General features: G+C 28.4%; 1 protein-coding gene across 1 annotated transcript in view; it reads left to right on the top strand.

Annotated features, from left to right (window-relative positions):
* Window positions 1–15,662, top strand: part of wry (delta and Notch-like EGF repeat containing weary) — a 236,044-nt gene extending 220,382 nt beyond the window's left edge. The window contains exons 8-12 of the mRNA XM_088200754.1: window positions 1,305–1,447; window positions 2,293–2,415; window positions 7,184–7,286; window positions 7,362–7,540; window positions 13,184–15,662. Of these exons, the coding sequence (XP_088056880.1) occupies window positions 1,305–1,447; window positions 2,293–2,415; window positions 7,184–7,286; window positions 7,362–7,540; window positions 13,184–13,399 (764 nt within the window). The 3' untranslated portion in view covers window positions 13,400–15,662. The remainder of the gene's footprint in view (window positions 1–1,304; window positions 1,448–2,292; window positions 2,416–7,183; window positions 7,287–7,361; window positions 7,541–13,183) is intronic.
* The last annotated feature ends 4,065 nt before the right edge of the window (window positions 15,663–19,727 follow it).

Genomic DNA, 19,727 nt, shown 5'->3' with positions numbered 1-19,727 from the left:
AAAAGAGTGAAAAGTCTCTCAAACACGAGTGTGTAATATATATGGGAAAATATATGTTCGATTGCTCGCACAATGAACGACCAAATACTCAGAGACTCTCATTGTGTGCTACCGTTCGATATTAGTTTTCCAAAGGGACAACAAAAAAAAAGAGATTTTTTCTATCGAGCGTCGCTTTTGATTAAGTGCCTTCTTTTATTTATTTCGCAATAATAAATAAAAACAGCCCTTATCGATGACGGGGATGATTGTTTTGCTGGCTCAAATAACTTTGTTTATTGAATCAGTACTGAGTAAAAAAAACATATCAATATTAAATTAATACGATCGTGATATTAGAAAATATTACGTTGAGTCGAGGAAGCTATCATTTTTATAACAGATTGTAACTTGGGTTATGAAATGGTTCATTTGCGATCATATGAGGTGGAAAACGGTGGTTTATTTTAACCCAAACAACGTTAACAGCCGTTAAACAAAGATTATCAGCGAAGAAAGGTTTTTGGTGTGATTTGTATTTAATGATATAATTTATTGAAAAATAGATAATAATATTCTGAATTAAATCATATAATTTTTATTTAATTGTGGGTTTCGAATATTTTTAGTTTTATATAAATTTTGAATACAATGAAAACTTTTTGTACTTATTAATTATTAAAATATATAATGTTAAGCGGAAAAATCCTTTACCTATTTTTAATAAAAAATATTTTAATTTATATTTAAAAAAAATCTCTTGCCATTTATATTGTAAATTGCACAGATACAAAATGGTTTTAATGTCTTATTATAAATTAGAAAATTAGAACGAAGCAAAAATAATATTTAAAACCCAAAAACTTGCGCGTCCGGTATTCGCACACTCGTTAGCTTCGGTACCTCACTGTCGTGAGGTAACTGTCGCGAAACAAATGTTTAATTATAAAATATAATCAACATTTTCATTGCGGCAACACTAATATTACTGTTTCGAGATGCAGAATATATTCAAATATTATTAAAGGCATATATTTATTTAAGTTAAATGCTATAACTTGAACTCTTTTTTATAAGCTTTTTTAAACGGATATACGATTTTTTCAAATAAAATGTTTTATGTTCATAAAATAAAAATTATATACTATATGCAAAATCTATATTTCTTATAAAATCAAGCTAATTTAAATTTAAAATGTTTTAGTTTTACAGCATTTAATGTGCAAGATAAAGAGCTTTTATTATAGCATTCAGAGCTTGAATATATTTAAAACGAACTATATTATTCTTTATGTATTTCTTAAATGTCTTTTTTTATTTTAAAGGATTTGCAGGACAGCATTGCGAATACGAGTATAACGAATGCGAATCTTCACCTTGTATAAACGGAGGCACTTGCACAGATCACATTGGAGCTTACACTTGCAGTTGTGGAAGAGGATACACGGGGAAGAGGTGTCACATGAAGGTGAGATGAAATTGTATAAATTATATGGTTATCAAATTGTATATTTTAGGTAAATGTGAATATAGGTATAACATACCGTATAAGTATTATTTATATTGAAACTATGCATTCGTCTCGTGTTTATATTTTTATATAATTTATAGTCCTGCTAGATTTTGTCTTCATCCCACAATTTTTGGATGGATTCTATTGTATATTAAACAGGCGCGTATGGTGAGATACTTTATCTTTCGCTCGTTTGCGTGTTAAGTGACGAGAGTGAGTGAAAGATAAGGGCGTGTGGAACGCACGTAACGCACGCCTTTATCTCACACTCACTCTCGTCACTTAACACGCGAGCGAGCGAAGGAGAAAGTATCTAATGGTACGCGTCTGATATCCAGATATGCTTTAAAGCTTATTTATGTACCATAATATTTTTAAGAAGGCAATTAATTAAAAAAAATACATATATACTCAACCACTATCTACAGGTTTTATTGAGCAATACAACACAGCTTTGACAATTTAATACTAAAGTTATATTAAATCACCACAATCCGTAGTTAACTAATTTAATTATCTTTAACTTTATCAAGAGCGAAAACTCATCAGTAACACCATTTCTATTATACGAAACACTTGATGAAATTTAGTTGAACATAGAGCACTTCGCACAGTCTTTGATACTGCGAATTCATCTCTTAGAAACTTTCTTATGCGAATGATATAATACGCTTTGCAATAAATTAAACATAGCAGCGGCAAGAGTCAGAGTCGACGACTCGGAAACTATCGTTTTGAAAAGTTTTTAACTAAGTTTGTTATTAATTATTTAACTTAATCTCTCTCTCTGTCTTACACAGGTGGACCTTTGCTCTCCGGATCCTTGCAGTCAACACCACTATTGCATAGACAGGGGTAATAACTACTCTTGCGAATGCCCCAGGGGATATGCGGGGCCCAATTGTCTCATGCCTGCTTCTGCGGTACGTTCAAGTGAAATATTTAGGAGGCCTGTTACGTATTTACTGATCGAATTATTGCATAATACGATGACGGATTTAGTATTTGACGAATGGTTTCGAAATTCTTAGAATGATTGAACATCTATATATTGAAATCATTTCTCTATCTACCTATTCAGTAATGAGAATCACAGTTTTCTTATTTTTTTTTTAGAACCTGGTGTCTTACACTCGCTGCATCTTTGTGACAGCTTTCGTTGGTACCTAAATTTATAAGAATAAGTACACTGTACAAAAATATACGTTGATTTTAAATATTTATTACTATAAATATTTCAAGTTTGGCTAGGTTAAGGTACAATTTCTTGCAGCCTCATAAAATGTATATACATGTATGAGTGAAAATTTTATTTTTAACAAAAAAAAATATGAAAATTCTCGAGAAATGTAAAATCCCAATTTATCATTTTTCTCGAAAAGTTAAGAGGCTTAAAAATAATATAGTTATACTATAGTCTATTTATTTTCAAGAGTCAGTGCGCAAGAACATTATTTAACGCGTAATCATAACATGCTTTTAAATTTCTGCCCTGTGATTGGTCGTTCGCCGTAAGATCAATCGTTTCATTGAGAACGACCAATCACAAGGCAGAAATTTAAGAGCACATTTTGATTACGCGTTAAACAATGTTCTTGCGCACTGACTCTTGAAAATAAATAGACTATAGTTGTCTGGCTTTTACTATTGTGAGGTGTGGCAGCTAGTACTGCTATAAATTTTCATAAGACTTTAAATTAAATTAATTAAACATAAATGAAACTACTTAATGTTTCACAAAAAAATAATTAAAATATAAATTTATTCTTACAACATTTTTTATTACATTCGAGACTAGTTTAATAAATGTCTTACGTAGTTTTATGCGTGGATAACTATTTATTTATATAATTAAAATAATAATAATTGTTTTTAATTTATTTTTACGCACTTGTGTTTTTTTTAATGTAATACTACATAAGCAAATATCCATGACCAAACGTATTGCGTCTTACAATATTTTTAATTACTTAGCATCTAAAACCAGATATATAAGATACTGTGTAAAAAAATAATGTCAAGTATCAAGGATTGAACCTGTTTAATTGACGTTATAGAAATTAAACTTTTTTTAACTACTAATTTAAGTAGTTTTAAGGCTTTACACAAATGTAGTGAATATACTATACACATACCAATAAACAGTCACTATATTTTTTTAAAGTTTTTTCGGTCATGCGAGTCTTTATTTTCGTTGTTTAACCACTTTGTGTTGTCAGAATTTACTTCTTGTAGCATTTTATTTGTGTAAAAAAGAGCAGAGGCTTTGTAACTGCGATATTTTGCTCTTTAGTTTGTGAGGCACTCAATTTTCTAATTGTCTATTTTAAGTGGTTTAGAAATATATACTTTTGCAAAAGCTTTTGAATTAATATGCGTGCTTCTAATTTAATTACCGCCCCTATATATATGCATTACCAAATTAAAAAGGACATCCACATAATTTAATATAAACTGACACACAAAAATTGTTTAATATTGTATTTTAGCAGCTTTGTTTTCCTATTTCATATCTTTAAAATCAGATAGAGCTAAACACCGGTGATTAATGAAGATAGAGATTCCGCCTTCAACCGATCGGCCGTAAATAATAACCAGACAGGTGTTGTTTATCACCATGATTTAGCCCAAAGCGTTTCTCTGCAGGATTACTATTCGGCAGGTCACTTTCCCTTGTCACGTGACCTTTTTGAAAATATCCGTTTTTCCTCTCTTTTTCTTTATTAATTTCGGCCGCGGCGGTCCTTAATTAATCCCCTTTTTGCACGCGACCGATAAATCTACGCGATGCTGTAATTCGGTTTGTATCATCACCGGTGGACCTCTCTCATCCCCCCACATTGGGCCGCAATTTATGCCCGAGGCCCAGCAAAATATAATTACGAACGATATGACGATGGTATGAAACGAACAAACGGATATATAAAATAAAACAGCTTTTGTATATACATATTTCCCCTTTTTTGCGAACGTTGATTAAAATTGTAATTATAGTTTGGGCGATGGGGAAATTTCGATACTCCTCGAGCCGGCCCTGTATTTGTGTTGTATCGGCGGCTTGTTCGCAAAGATAAGAGTCTAATTTATGATGGATGATGATGTAACGGTGTATAATTGATATATATATTTTGCTCGGGAGAATAAAGAGCAAAGATTTTAAGAAAATTAATCTAGAGAAGTTTAGGCATAATAAGAATTTATATTTTATCTATTCGACTTGGGTTTAAGATGAAGTTTCTCATTTTATAATTAAAATTTATTTTTATATTTTGAATCTAAGTATTTTTATCAAAAATTTAATTAATGTCGTATCAATAAGACTTTCTTGCAATGAAAAAAATATATAGAGTAGAATAAATAATTAATTGCATAAATAGATGCATGTAGCTATTTATCTAACGATTAATCTTTTTATGGTAAAAACTTAAAATTACTAATAAATTTTAATAATAATATATTTAAATACTAACATATAGATTAATAATAGATTGATTGAAACTCTGCAGAACCGTTATAATATGCATAGTTAATAACTAAATTTTGCAATTTGCCCAAATTTCTACGTTTGCTCACATTAAATATTATTTTATATGCAATTAGCTTGCGCAAATATTGGATAATGCATTATTAAAAATGAAATTTGGATGGACTACAATACTGTATAATAATTAATAAAACATCGTTTTTAACAGCAAATATATAATGATTAAGATGTTTATTTTTACAAAATTTTTTGATACAAATAATATTGTAAAAACTAATAAATGCACAATTTCATGATTTGTTATTTAATGAGTAAATATACAAAAATTGTTTATTATTAATATTTATTTATAACTTTTTTGATTTTTTTAGCCTTACAAACCATGTTAAGTTTCCTTGAGTTTGTATAACAAAAATCGATATCTGTAACATAATTTTTATCGATATTTTAAGCAAAAGTTAATATCATATCTTCTATAGTATTAAATATATTGCAGGTATATTGAAACTTTTTAAAAATATTTTCTCCGCACATAAATATTTATTAGTAATATTATTATATCTACTAAACCCATTTTAAATTTCCATATTAATTTATTATTATTTTTTATAATAATAAAAAATCTTATATATGATACTAAAATACAATATTTTGAGAGCAACGTGTGGTCTCAAATGAAACGTAATTTATTTTAGGTCACATTTTTCATTCCTTCTTTGAATGGCGTAGACGCTGTAACGCAGGCTCTCTGGGGGTCTAGTCTTCGCAGCGAATGCGATGAGCCTTCCGCAAAATAACGGTTTATGTTGTTGCTTAAAAGATGCCGGATGTTTGGAGAATTTTATTTGCAAGACCTCTAAAAACCAAATGGATCAAGGGCAGAGCCCTGATGGTTAGTCTGATTTGTATCTTTTCCCTCAACTCAACTACTATTGGTATGGGTTTTGAAAACGGAATTCGGACTCTTGAAAATTTTCATGGATGAGCCATTCCTAACCTCACTATATTGCCATATTGAAACTCCGTTATTTTAACATACATTTTATTTTCTATGAAATAATTAGCAACTATTTTTTTTTATTTCTAAGCAGTGTGTAAACAAATAAAAATAAAATCATAACTTAAAGCTCACCACAGATATTGACTTCACGATTGTAATATCTGGTTATATTATTGCCAAATATAACCAGATTTTTACGTACTTTAAAATCATTTTGCACCCTTTGATTTAATCATTTTAAAAACTTGATATTTTACGTATAATTTAATGCCATAAAAACAATAAAACGTTTAATGGCCAATAAATAATATTGTATTCTCAATAAAATCTTTAAGAGCAAAATTTAATAATTGATCATTTGTCATTTAATATTCACACATTCTGTAATTTTTATGGTTATTTTACTTCAATTTATTTTGTAAAATATTTGTCAGAATATACATATTAACGAGCCTTCGAAATTTTACCGTTTTTTTTTGTGAAATTTAAAACTAGTTTGAACCGAGTTTTGGAAATACAAAAAGTCAACTATTAGTCCTACTTTTTACTTAATTAAAATACCTGTAAATATTCGGAAAAAAAACATTGATTTAAAATATTTGTTAAAATACCACTAGCCGACACAAACAGATAAAGAGTGCGGCTTAGGATTTCACCACTTAGTGTTGATAAAAATATGCATTTTAAACAATTCGCTTTATGTTTATAATAGAAACTATATAACGTATGCATAAACTTATATTTTACAAATAGTAAGAAATTTCTATTAATGTAAAATATTTTTTAAAATACGCATTTTTAGATTGAGAACCATAGATAGTAATTCACACGTCTAGGTTATGTCAATAACAGAGTACTCGACGAGCAGACTGGTCAAAAAATTTTTTCCAAAATTCATTGATGGATTAACATATTTTATGACGTATTTTAGTTGTTTGTTAATTCTATGTAAAATGATTAGGAATTACCAAATCTTTTTTTATGTGATATATTAATAGAAGTATGTCTGAGTACCTAACGAAATTAAATACTAAAAATAGAAATTATATTTGGCATGACACAAATGCTTTTGAACTGCAATTGTAAAACACACATACCTTTGGACTTCCAAAGGTTAATACAAATATAATCTAACTATTAAATAATAAAATGTTACGATTCATACTTTTCTTTAAAATCCTAATACATTTTTAATCTTCTTCAACAGACATGCAGCACTAACCCCTGCGCCAACGGAGGTACCTGTTGGAGCAGTGTCGACTCATTCTATTGCGCCTGTCGCCCAGGCTACACTGGCAAGACTTGCGAAGGTAAAGCACCGATTCAACACTACGTGACCTAGCATTATGAATTATCTTTCTCTAAATCCACATGCTTCATTTCAGAAGACTTCGTGATGGAGTCCGTGGGTGGAGGCGGCGCGACCACAGAAGTAGACGGAGGGGGGAATAATGGTGGCGTTCGTGAAGTAAGACTACCCGTGGCCCTTTACCACGATAGACTACACAACGTGTACATGGCAGCGGGTACCATGGGAGCAGCCATAGCGATTGTCGGAATTGTGGTAAGAGCGGTTTATATTACATTACCTATTTAATGTCCTTAATTTTGCCCTAGGCTCTCTCTAGCTCTCCCTTGCTAGCGCGACAAAAAGTCACTGTGGCGTAATGCTGTCGGAATATTAGGACTGTCGTTAATTACGCTGAATACCAACTTTGAATTTTTTCCTACCAATAATAAGATCATTTATACCATATAATTATTATTTTTTACTCTTAGTCACGTTTAATTATATTATACAAAATAATTCAACTTTGATTATTTTTTTGATGACATTCAACAACTGTTTATTATAAATATATATCGTATATGTATTTTATTAAAAAAAAATATATATATATTTTTAAATCGCTACCTAACAAACAATATAATTTTATAAAATTATAAAAAACCTTCAAAATATTAAGCTGCAACAATTATTTAACTCTAAAGTTCACAGATTTTTTGCTACATTATTATGATGTATCAGAATGATAGGAGTAAAGTTAAATTACCTAAAAGGAAAGTCATTTAAAAATTCTCCCATTAAACTATCGATATTAAAATACTTAAAATTAGTTTTTAGACTCTTGATTATAAATATGTAAATATTTTAAATCACTGCTCAATTTTACAAACATTAGAACATACAGAACCATACAAAAGTTTATGCTGCTTTATCAAATATATTATCTGCTACATAGTAATTATGCATCAGATTTATATGAGCAAAGTTAAATTATTAAGTAGTTTTCAACCAAAAGAAAAGTTTACACTTTAAGCTATCAATATTTACACTTTAAGCTATCAATATTTAAATAAATAAAAGCTGGTTTTGGGTTTCAGATTCTAGATAGTAAATACTCTTACAAAATTATTACAAGTCTAGAACATAAACTATGAATATTTTATTACGTCACAGCTCACCATGCGAAAATTTCTGCTGCTTTAGCAAACATATTTTATGCTTCATATTTAAGATGCATTAAAATAATAAGAGCAAAGCAGAATTATTATGCATTTCTAAACATAAGGAAAATGTTAACTGATTAACTGGGCTCTGGAATAAAAATATGTAGTAGATTTTTAAAGTCGCCACTTAAAATACTCAATGTAATTTAATTAAATCATGAAATAATCTGTTGATATTTCATTATACTGAGTTTTAGCATATTTATACTAAATTGTTAAGATGTAGCAAAATAGTGAAAGCAAAACTTTATCGCTTAAAATAATAATTATATATTTTTGAGTAAAATCGCTTAAAATAAACTCGATATTGTTCAATTAATTACAAACGAAAATATGCTTTTGAATTTATGAAAAATATGAACTGATTTAAATTTTTTTTATTATTTTTAATATGAAAAATGTTTTAAACTGTTTGTGTACACCATTTGTAAAATAATTAAATCAACTATCCATTTTTTTTATTTCTCACTAGAAAAAAATAATTACAAAATTAATAAATTAGGCGCAAAAAAATGTAAGAATTTATTACGAAATTATAGAATTAGATACAAACTATGCCAAAATTATAATATTACCAATAGCACAACATTGTTAATTCTTATTAATTTTCTAAAAATTTCAAGTAATTTTTAAAACAAACTTTTTTTTTTTTTTTTTACTATCAAATTTAAATATGTTTAAAATATAGTAAATAACAAAGTGTAATAAAAAGTTTTAGCTATTTAGCAATAAACAAATAACAGCTTTGAAATCAGATCATATTTTCTTGCAGCAAAAAACCATAAAAATAATATTATAATTACTGTAGCAAAAAATAAAAAAATAGACCACACATTTTAACTATATAAAAAATATATTTCTGTAAATAAAAAACAATATTTTGTTAAATTTTTAAATTAAAAAGTGATTAATTATAATTACCACAAATTAATGAGATTTAAAATTAGTTAAAAATGTACTTTCTATTAAAGTTTCTTATAAGAAATAATAATAATGAGAATAAAAATAACTTTTGTCAGTTTTGTAAAACGATAAGTTTTTAGGAATTTTACAAATATTATATAATTTTACACATATCAAATTATTGTGGCTGAAACATTGTTGTACAGTGTAATGTAGTATAAATTCGGTTTATAAATCCTTTATAAACCAAAGTTGGAAAGCCTTAACGTAACGTCACATCCAACGTCAAAAAGTGACCCTCGTCGAAACTGTAACACACAAGTATCGCATTTAAAGTTCAACAACGCCAGATTGGAGAAAATATACAGTTCGAAAAAATATGTGAATCTAGAATTGGGTTCTATAGTAACTTGTCAACGTGATTGACCGTCTAAGCCTGATTCGAAGGTCAAGGTACACAAGAGTTAATAAAAAAACTAAACTACGAATTTATATAGGAATCACAATATACAATTTAAGCTTAACTTTTTAGTTGTTATTTTTAAATATTTGAGGCAATTTCTAATCCATTTCAAATATACAGTCTTAATATGAATTTAATATAAAAAATATTAGATATTATTTTATTTTTAATCAGCAAAATACTTTTAATTTTAAACGACTTACATTATTGCTATCGTATACAAAATAACTTAATAAGCATAATTAAAATACAAGAGTGGCAATGGATTTTCTTTAAGAAAAGGCTAGATCCTTTTCTTGAAAGAATATTATATATATTTAAAAATAATTATTAGACAGTACTAATAATAATTATAGCCAGAGGGTTACAAAAAGTTGGACAGCTTAAAAGAAATTTTATAAACATAGTTGCTTTATTCTAAAAACAGTAAATTAACAGCAATACAGTTAGGTGCTCGCATGATTAAACAATTGCTAATTTTTTGCTTAGCTACTGGTTTCTTTTGTGTCCTAGTCATCTGGGGCTGTTGGTTGGCTGGGTTGTGTGTGTTTGCACCTCTTTTTGCTGCTTGCCTCGGGGGTCCGACAAAAGGAATGAATAATAGCTCTGGATGCTTTACAAAACGAAATTACGTTGCCAGATGGGGAATAATTGCTTACAAAGTGTGCGGATTATGAAAATGACCCTCGGTGCCCTTTAGCGGCGCACCATTTTGCATATATAAAATGGGTGTATGTATGTGTGGTTTCATATTGCGTAATATCTAAACTGTTTAATGAGAACGAACCTCCTTATGGTTGTTAGTGGGCTCTTATGATCCTTAAATAAGGGCTTACACAATACACAGGTATACTAATACGTTCAATAATTATATATGTGTCTGCTCTCAATATAGCACTGCGCCACTTAGTCTACAAGTCGTATCGAAGATCGAGTTGAACTCTTGACAATTCATGTCTTATGTATCTGGACAAGATTTGAGTGTAAAAGTCGAAAGCAGTTATTCTCGCCTATGTCCTAATTCGATTCGGCATAATTTTATTTTTAGTGCGAATTCGAAGAAGAAAAAGTGGTTTCTGATTTGTGTCTGAAAAAATATATTTCGTACGGAAATATTTTGTCTAATGTCGATAATTAAGGGCGAAACCAGACTTTGCAATTATCCAATAGATATTTTATTAGACTGGCTGGTGAATATATTTGAGATGTGTAAATTTGATTTAGTTAAAATTAGCATCGTTATCATTCTGTAGGATGTATAATCCGGAGTTTTACTATCTGTTCATACCGCATTATTTTTTATTCGGCATTTACCTTCACTTTTATTCAAGTGCTTTAAAACTATTAATGTACAGTTAACCCCCCAATAACACGGTGAATTGGGGACGTGCTATTTGGGTGTCCGTTACTTTATGTGTGAGCGAGCCAAAGGGAGGATATTCACCACACGTGCCTGATTCATACGTACGTATTGCAAAAATATGTATGAGTATTTTCTAGTCCCCATCAACACGCTCACAATTTACAGTGTTATTAGGTATGGGACGCTACTCGGAAACGCAATTATATTTGTTTATGTTCACGAAGAAAAAAAATCGTAGAAGAATCAAAGGGCAAAAATTTTGTTTTTAATACTTTTATTTGTATACCGCAGCGATTAAAAGTATAACGACAATTTAAAAATTTGTGAAGTAATGAAAATTTTCAAGTTTCTATAAAGTTTTTTGAAAAAACATTTTTTTGGGTAAATAAAAATGTGAGGCAGATTTTATTTTTGATGTCATTTTCAAAATAAAGGTGATCTCTATAAATATTTCGTTAAAGAGTGGATTGCTCTTGCTAAAATCAAAATAACTAGTATTTTTAAAATAAAAAAGATCTGGCAAAATAGTGTGTGATATCATGACGCACGAGTGTATTCCGAGGCAAGAAAATTAGGTTCGGGAAAGGTTGTTATTTTATATACTTATTTATTTAAAAATGTGTGCTTAACAGAATGGAATATTTAATTGTTTTATGTTTTTATATTATTTATTTATATTATAATAATAACATAAAACTTTTTTTACAAGCAATTAAAAATAAGTGTATTATAAATAAATTAAAAATCTGAAATATTGTTTAATATACAATTAAAGAAGAGACTATAAATATTCTAAGCATGTGATCTAAAAATAATGAATAATTTAATTTTTATTGTTTATCAATTAGCAATGAGACAGATTAATACTGCAAAAAATATTTTACACTGCACTCGTTCTTTCGACGCGTTGCCAAACCATGTGTTTCCAGAGAATCCGCGTGGCTCCAGGGTAGCCAATTTAGATACGTTCCAACAGTTTATTCCTTAATATTTACATCATATTCTTAAAAGTTGTACTTATAAGATATATTAAAGAGTTTCTTTTAATTTGCAAAATATTTGAGAATGCACTATTTAGTATAGAATTTAGCTCACTTATCGATTTTGTCTTTATTTTATATATGGTCACAAAACATTATCGTTTGAATGTCTAGAAAAAACATTTCAGTGACATATTTAGGATATATGCTTACTACGGCATCATGACGATGTCATTTTTTGTTATAAGTGGGAACTGGTGCGTTATCGTGGTGCAAAATTTAAAAGTTATTGCTCCTTAAAAACAACGTAAAACTGAAATATATTTTTTTACTGTGTATATTTATACATATTATATATCAACTATTTTTTATCGTACCAACTAATGTTATGAATTAATGTGATTTTTTTTAGAAACAAACCTATTATTTAAAATGGATTTATCATCCTTTGTTCTTGGAATATAATATAAAGTCATTTTAAGTTAACAAAATATAGAAAAAAATATTTTTTGCGATTAAAAAAATATGAAAAAATAATTCCTTTATTTTGACAGTACAATACAGGCAATAATTTTCAAATACCGGTATTTTGATCGAATCAATATCAGCATTGAAATCTTTATACAAAAAGTTGTAATTACTAAATTTGCTGTTACGATAAATTACAAACAATACATATTGTATATACATAAAGTTTAAAATCATTCGAATGAAAACCTTTTATGATTTATCGTGTTTCCATTATTCTTGTTCGTAGTTTGGAACTGGACCATTAACGTAAAATATAAAATATATTAATTGAATGGAAATGAAAGTCTCTATTGAAGCGAATAAATGCTTTAATTTGGAATCCATTAATTCACCACGAGTTATTTAATTAAATTCTAAAATTTTAATTGTGTAAGTTATAAGAATAAAATCAATAAAAAAATTCTCACACCTTTTTGTGCAACTTTTCTTATATTTAAAATTTTGTTTGCGTTACAGGTGACAGCGTGCCACTGCCGTGTAAACAAGACCTATCAACGGTGGGCTTCGCGAGTGTCTGGGGTCCGTAGAGCCCCCGAGCCAGGACCCCCGCACCACTGGCTCTCGGACAAACAGCCCCCGGTCACGGCCCGGCCTTTGCCGCCCCTGGACACACACGACATGTACTACACGCTAGACTTTAGCGACAGCCAAAGTTCGCCCTTGATACAATAGGCATCTGACAACAAAATTCACTCTTATTTTTATACGTTATGCTTGTATCATATTCGTCGTGAAATATTATTTTTAACATAAATAAAGGACAATCTAGGATATGTTATAAAAAATGTGGCAGGACTCAAAGAACAGCGTCGGCGTAACGGAGCGGTTCTGCGCATCAAATAATATGATTTTAGAGTTCAACGTTAGTTAAACTTTCTCGATTGCCTCTAGTATAGTGTTACAATTAAAATCCGCTTGCGCGACGTCTGAAAAGGTCGCAAGATGTTCAAGAATAATTCTAAAACTATAATAAAAATATTTAAATATGATTGTGCCACAAGATCTGAAGTACTAATGAAAATCATTTAAAGACGTCGAATTTTATACATGAATGTTTTTAAATGTGATATGTAGAGAAACGTCTGTAAAAATATGATAGATGATTAATTGTATAAAAAAAAGCAAATTTAAATCCCTATACTTCATTTTGAATTGATATAAAAACTTAAGGTGGGCATATACATATTTAAATAAAACAAAGCTGAAGTAACCCTTGTTAGCTTTTTTATTATATTATTATATATTTTATAGTGAAAAATATATACGAAAAAAAACATTCTACTTAGATCTTACCTAAAAACGATCTTGCGAATAAGTTTAAAAGATCCCTTTTCCCTTCTGTCCAAAAATAGTGAAAATTTCGCGTGAGTACCTTCACGTTTAGTAAAAACTTTGTATAGCCTAGTAAAAACTCTACGTTAGCATATATACATATATTATTAGAAAAACTTTCCTTGTTTGTAAGAATATTATGTTTTCGCGTGTATGTACATCCCTTAATTTTCTTTCAAATTTCAACGACAGACTAAAGTAAAACGTGAAAGAAAAATATTTTTTGTATATATACATACATATATGTATTAAAAAAAAAATCGAAAGCATAAATTGTATACATAGCATAATGTAAGTACATAATGTAACTAATATACATCAGTGTTAGGAGCTAAATTATTGCAGGGTTTATGCTAAAAGAATTAAACTTAACCACAAAAAAATGGAGAAACAAACACTATTAACACTAAATTGTGTTATTTGCTCAAATAGCTAAATTTTTATTTGGCGTTTTTAGGCAAATATGATATTGAAATTAAATTTAACATATGTGTATGCAAATATTTACAAAGTGGGTGCAATAAATATATATTTTAATTGGTATCGATTTTTTGTACTCACACTGTATATGCACATTTATATTATGCACGGTGAAGTTCGTTTAAAGTGTTGTTTTAAAAAATATAATATATATATATAAAGTGTTTTACTTTATTTTATGTAATTAAACTGTAGTCAAAATTATTATTGAACTTATTTGTAAATATATATTATATATGAAAAAAAATAAAAATAATTATATAACGTAGGTTTACGCGAATGTCATTATTCTATAATATATTGTAACATACATTGCATATTATTTTGTAATTAATGAAATTTTATTATATTTTAAAATTGCATTAAAAAAATATTCTAATACGCAAAGATTAACTAGTTCGACTTTTCATACATTTATTAGTTTAACTCTTTGAAACTATTACGATGAAATATATTTTTAATTTAATTAAAATTAACGTGTAATATATTTGTGCTTCAGTATGAAAATTTTGAATTACTCAAACTTTGCCGTATATTAAATTTTCATTTATATTGTAACGCGATATTAGAATGAGCTTTCTCGAATATATAGTTTGAGAAAACTCGCGCGATATATTGAGTGGTTGTATATATGCAAAATAATTATTAAAAAAACTTTTAACATTACATAGTTAATTTAACAAATTAAAAAAAACGTAGTTTTAATATATTGACTGCTGAAATCGCTAGTCAAAGTTTTTAAATGTTATTTTAATCGTAATTTTAATTTTATTCGTATATGTATGTAAAAATCGGAGCTTCTGTGAGTATCCATAAATAAAATAATATATATTTAACATTGCCTAATAATTGTTATTGTAACACTAATCGCGCATGCGTTCCGTGTTTGTAGATAAATTTATAACACATCACACACACATTCACGTATAAAAATAATTTAAATTATTATTATATTTAGATTGATTGAGAGTACGGCGTGAAAATTAGTAAATAAATTGTAGATAAATCGAGATGTATGCGAGTGTTAATTGTTATTTTGTTGTGCCAAAAAAAAGTTATTTTAACCCCATATGTACGCTGATTACCCAAAAATGTTTGAAAAATAAATACATTCGATGTAAAATTAATTGTTTCATTTATAACTATTGGCTTAAATTTAATAATGCATATTTTGATTTTTTTATTTCACAAATATGACCATTTCAATTTAATAATAAAGAAAAAATAAATAAACATAGATAAGCAATATCTATCGCAGAATACATCCTTGTGTTTGGCAAGCCAGTTAATAAGTTAGATGGCTCATGCAAGAGGAACGTTCTCAAGAGCTGGCGTCCTGGCAGCAACGGTAAAGAACAAGGGACGCGATCGCGACTCTCTATGTCAAATACAATCAATGTTTTTGTGCGGTTCACCTTACAAGCAAGTCATTATACATAAATGACACAAAATAAATATACAAAGAAGAATAAAAAAATACAAAAATTGTCATATTCATCTTCAAACTGTACACTTACAAATCAGCAGTTTGAGAACTTTAAAGCATATTTTTAATGCAAAAATTATGGGTGATAAAAATTTATCGATAAAAGGTTTGAACTTATAGGTGGTTACTGTAAACCCTGCAACTTAATATAAGAAAAAAATCCGCTAGTAAAAGCTCACCAATAACAAGCAATATCACGAACTTACATAGTAAGGTCCAACGATTTTATTGCACTTCCTTAAAAATATTATATTAATAAGCCGTTAATGGACGTCCGTTCGGATGCGCATCATAAAAATGTTATCTTACCCTACGGCAGCGCTTCTCAACCTTTCTGTTATTGCGACCCAGTTTACCAACGTAAATATTCTCGCGCCCCCCCCCCTCTTTTTTGCTCTATCGAAAATTATAGTGTCATAATGAAAACTATCCCCACCCTTTATTAGTCATTAATTAATAAGAAACACATATTTAACTGGTATTTGTTTCATACTAATAAACTTAAATAATAAATATAATAAATTATTTATTGGTAATATGTAATTATAAACTGTATTCTTATTTTAAATATATATATATATACTTTTTTTAATTATACAATTTCTTTTATTTGACCTTCAACAAAGTTTTATTTTGTTCTTAAATATACTCGCGCCCCCTTTGTAGTAACGCCTCGCCCCCCAAGGGGAGCGCGCCCCACAGGTTGAGAATCGCTGCCCTGCGGCTATTTTTTTTTAATTTAATATCGGTAGGACCGATACCAGTAATACCGGTATTAGAACAAAAATAGACTTTTGGTATTACCGGTATTAAGAAATTAAATACCGGGAGTACACTAATTTTTTTTGCAAATTCGTATATTTTATTTTCTGAAAACGATATTTTTACGGTTTAGAAGTAAAAAACGACGATTCCCATATTGCTGAAAAGCAGAAGCAGAGAATAAAATTGTAACTAACCGTGTAGTGTTATTTCTCGATACCGAGGATCCCGGGAGTTGGAATTGAAAATTCGTAAAAATAGGGAATTTCAGTGAAATAGCTCAATGATTTTATTTAAGTATTTTTATTGATTTTTTTTAAAGTAATAATTATTTTTTTATTTAAAAAAATAAAAACAAACATTTTTTTATCAATAAAAAAAACACAATATTTGGCTCTGTATTTTACATTGACTGCATATTTCAAAAAATGATGACTGTATTTGATTCGCACATTTATAATTTAATATTTTTAGTGAAAATATGACAACATAGGAGATCCATTTCGATTCATAAAACATAAACCTTTGATGTTGCAAAATTGATTATTTTTACGTCAAAGTTATTAATTATTTTTAAATTTTAAAAAATGTTTATAATTTTTACAAAAGATGTGGACAAGCAATACAATTCTAAATTTTGTCTTGTTTTAATAAGAAAGAAATTCATAACAGAATAAAATCGTCAATAAAAAAAATATTTTTGAAACAGGAATCCTAGGAATCAATATAATAAAATATAGAAAATTAAAAAAAAAACAGATTCATTTTTTTACGCACTCTTTTTCGACAAAAACAATAAGTAATATAGGAATATATTTTAATAAAATAAATTGGCAAGTGATCTGGTATAAAAATGCACTTAGCATCCAGAAGCAGTCGATTAAATTAATTATTTTCTAGACTTTTTGCTCCAAAAGAAGCATGATGTGGCGCCCTTATTTTTAAAAATATTTTCTGACAATATAGTAAAGTAATGAAAAAGTTAATAAATAACTAGGACAACAGGTTTTTGTACACAGTCATCTTATTAATTGTTATTAGTACTCCTAAACAACACAATAAAGGATCAGCGTATAAAGTACTTTTAGAAGTACCTGAATGTAAGGAAGATTGTTTAGAAGCATCTTATTGTTTGAAACACAAAATATGCATTAACAGATAATTGATCATAAATGTCTGCAACATCGACAGAATCGAAATTTGACCTCTTTGTTTATTATATTTATCCTAAAAAAAAAAATGAAGACGACAATAGTTACTACACTTCATTCAACATCTTCAAAAAAATGTTCTGACTCTTGAATCCTTGAATTTATTCGCAAAAATCGCAAGCGTGTATCAAAGTTCAATAATATATTACAGCATAAACTTGTCTATAAAACAAATCACATAAATATTACAATCATCAAATATCTGTTTTTAAAAAAAAATATGTTGCATTTTGTACAAATAGATTTACAATTTTGTACGCACTCCTTTTTTATGGTTTTTCTGATAATCGTTATTAATAAAAAATAATGAGTAATTTAGGAATAAATTGGCAAATGGTGTTTTTTCCCTTAGTCCAAAAACTCAGGAGGCATCCAGAAGCGGTCAATGAAAGACGATATTTTGTCAAAAATTATGTTTTTTTTATACTTATTGTTCCAAAACAAAAAAGATTTGCCGCTGATTTTTATTGGTACTCGTAAATAACACAATAAAGGATCAGCATACAAAATATTTTTAGAAGTACTTGAATGTAAGGAAGATTGGAAAAACGCTTTTTTTTGTTTGATTAAAAGTCAGACGGATAATTGTTCATTATTATCGGCACCTTAATTCGAAATATAACTTGCTTGTATATTATTTTTTCCAAATAATACCATAACGAAGACAACAATATTTACTACATATTTATTTAATAGCAAGACAAATGTTTCGAAAAATTCGAAAGCATATATCAATATTTAATAGCAGCATAAATTTAGCAGTAAAGCGTTCAGTTCGGCTTTGAATCAATGAACATCAGTTTTTTGCTATTTTTTTATTGCCAATTAACAAAAAAAGATAATAATGATGTCAATACCAGTAATACCGGTATTGACCGTTTTTTTCTTTCGGTGATCCCAGTATTATTGCAAACTTTGGAAACACAATTATCGGTGGTCATGACAGTGCTTTAAAAATATACTAATTTTCAATACAAATTGCTGTAGCAATTGTCGATTTTTATATTATTTTTATATAAATGTATAATTCATTTTTAAATTATTTAAAAAATCTTGGAAATTAGCATAGTTTATTTTTATAATATTATGCACATTAGGAAAAGCCTAATATTTTTTTATGGGTAAGGGGACAAAATTTACAAAAAATAAAATATATTGATTTTTTTCTAAATTACTTTAAATCTTATCTCACCAATATGACTTTTAATTAACAAATACGTTAATTAGTACTTATTATAAAATTAAATTATATAGCCGAATATTTCCAGTTTCATCTATGGGTTACAAATCCGTCTCTGTAAGCCTCCAGCGTAGGTGTATATTATCAGGATAGTGCTCACTGACTAAATTAAATGTATTAACATACATTATTATTAGCATATAAATATATTCAACTCATGGAACAGCCTATTTATCTCCACGCGAGTGACTGTATAAGTAAATAAATTACTTTCACCTAAAGTGCGAAAGGCTTATTTAAAATTATAACCGAATTATTCAAAGTAGACGTATATTGAAAGCCTTCACAGGCTTCGGTTTGCGGTGGGCCCGTTTTGAAATAGAGTGTTCTCAGGTGTTTAAGAATCCGTGTTTAATTAGGCATCTCTACCTATTCACGCCTAGACCAGATTGCACAACAGGCACTAGCGAGGAATTGAGCAAAGCAAAACGACCTGACAGAGTGAAAGCTTTGAGTCAACCTCGAATAACCTCATAATGAACTTTTGCA

Source organism: Plectrocnemia conspersa, unplaced genomic scaffold, assembly GCF_051122295.1.
Source record: "Plectrocnemia conspersa isolate PC_06_02 unplaced genomic scaffold, ASM5112229v1 ptg000012l, whole genome shotgun sequence".
Lineage (NCBI taxonomy): Eukaryota > Metazoa > Arthropoda > Insecta > Trichoptera > Polycentropodidae > Plectrocnemia > Plectrocnemia conspersa.
Note: the sequence above shows the minus strand (reverse complement) of the source record. Positions and strands in the feature narration are given on the sequence as shown.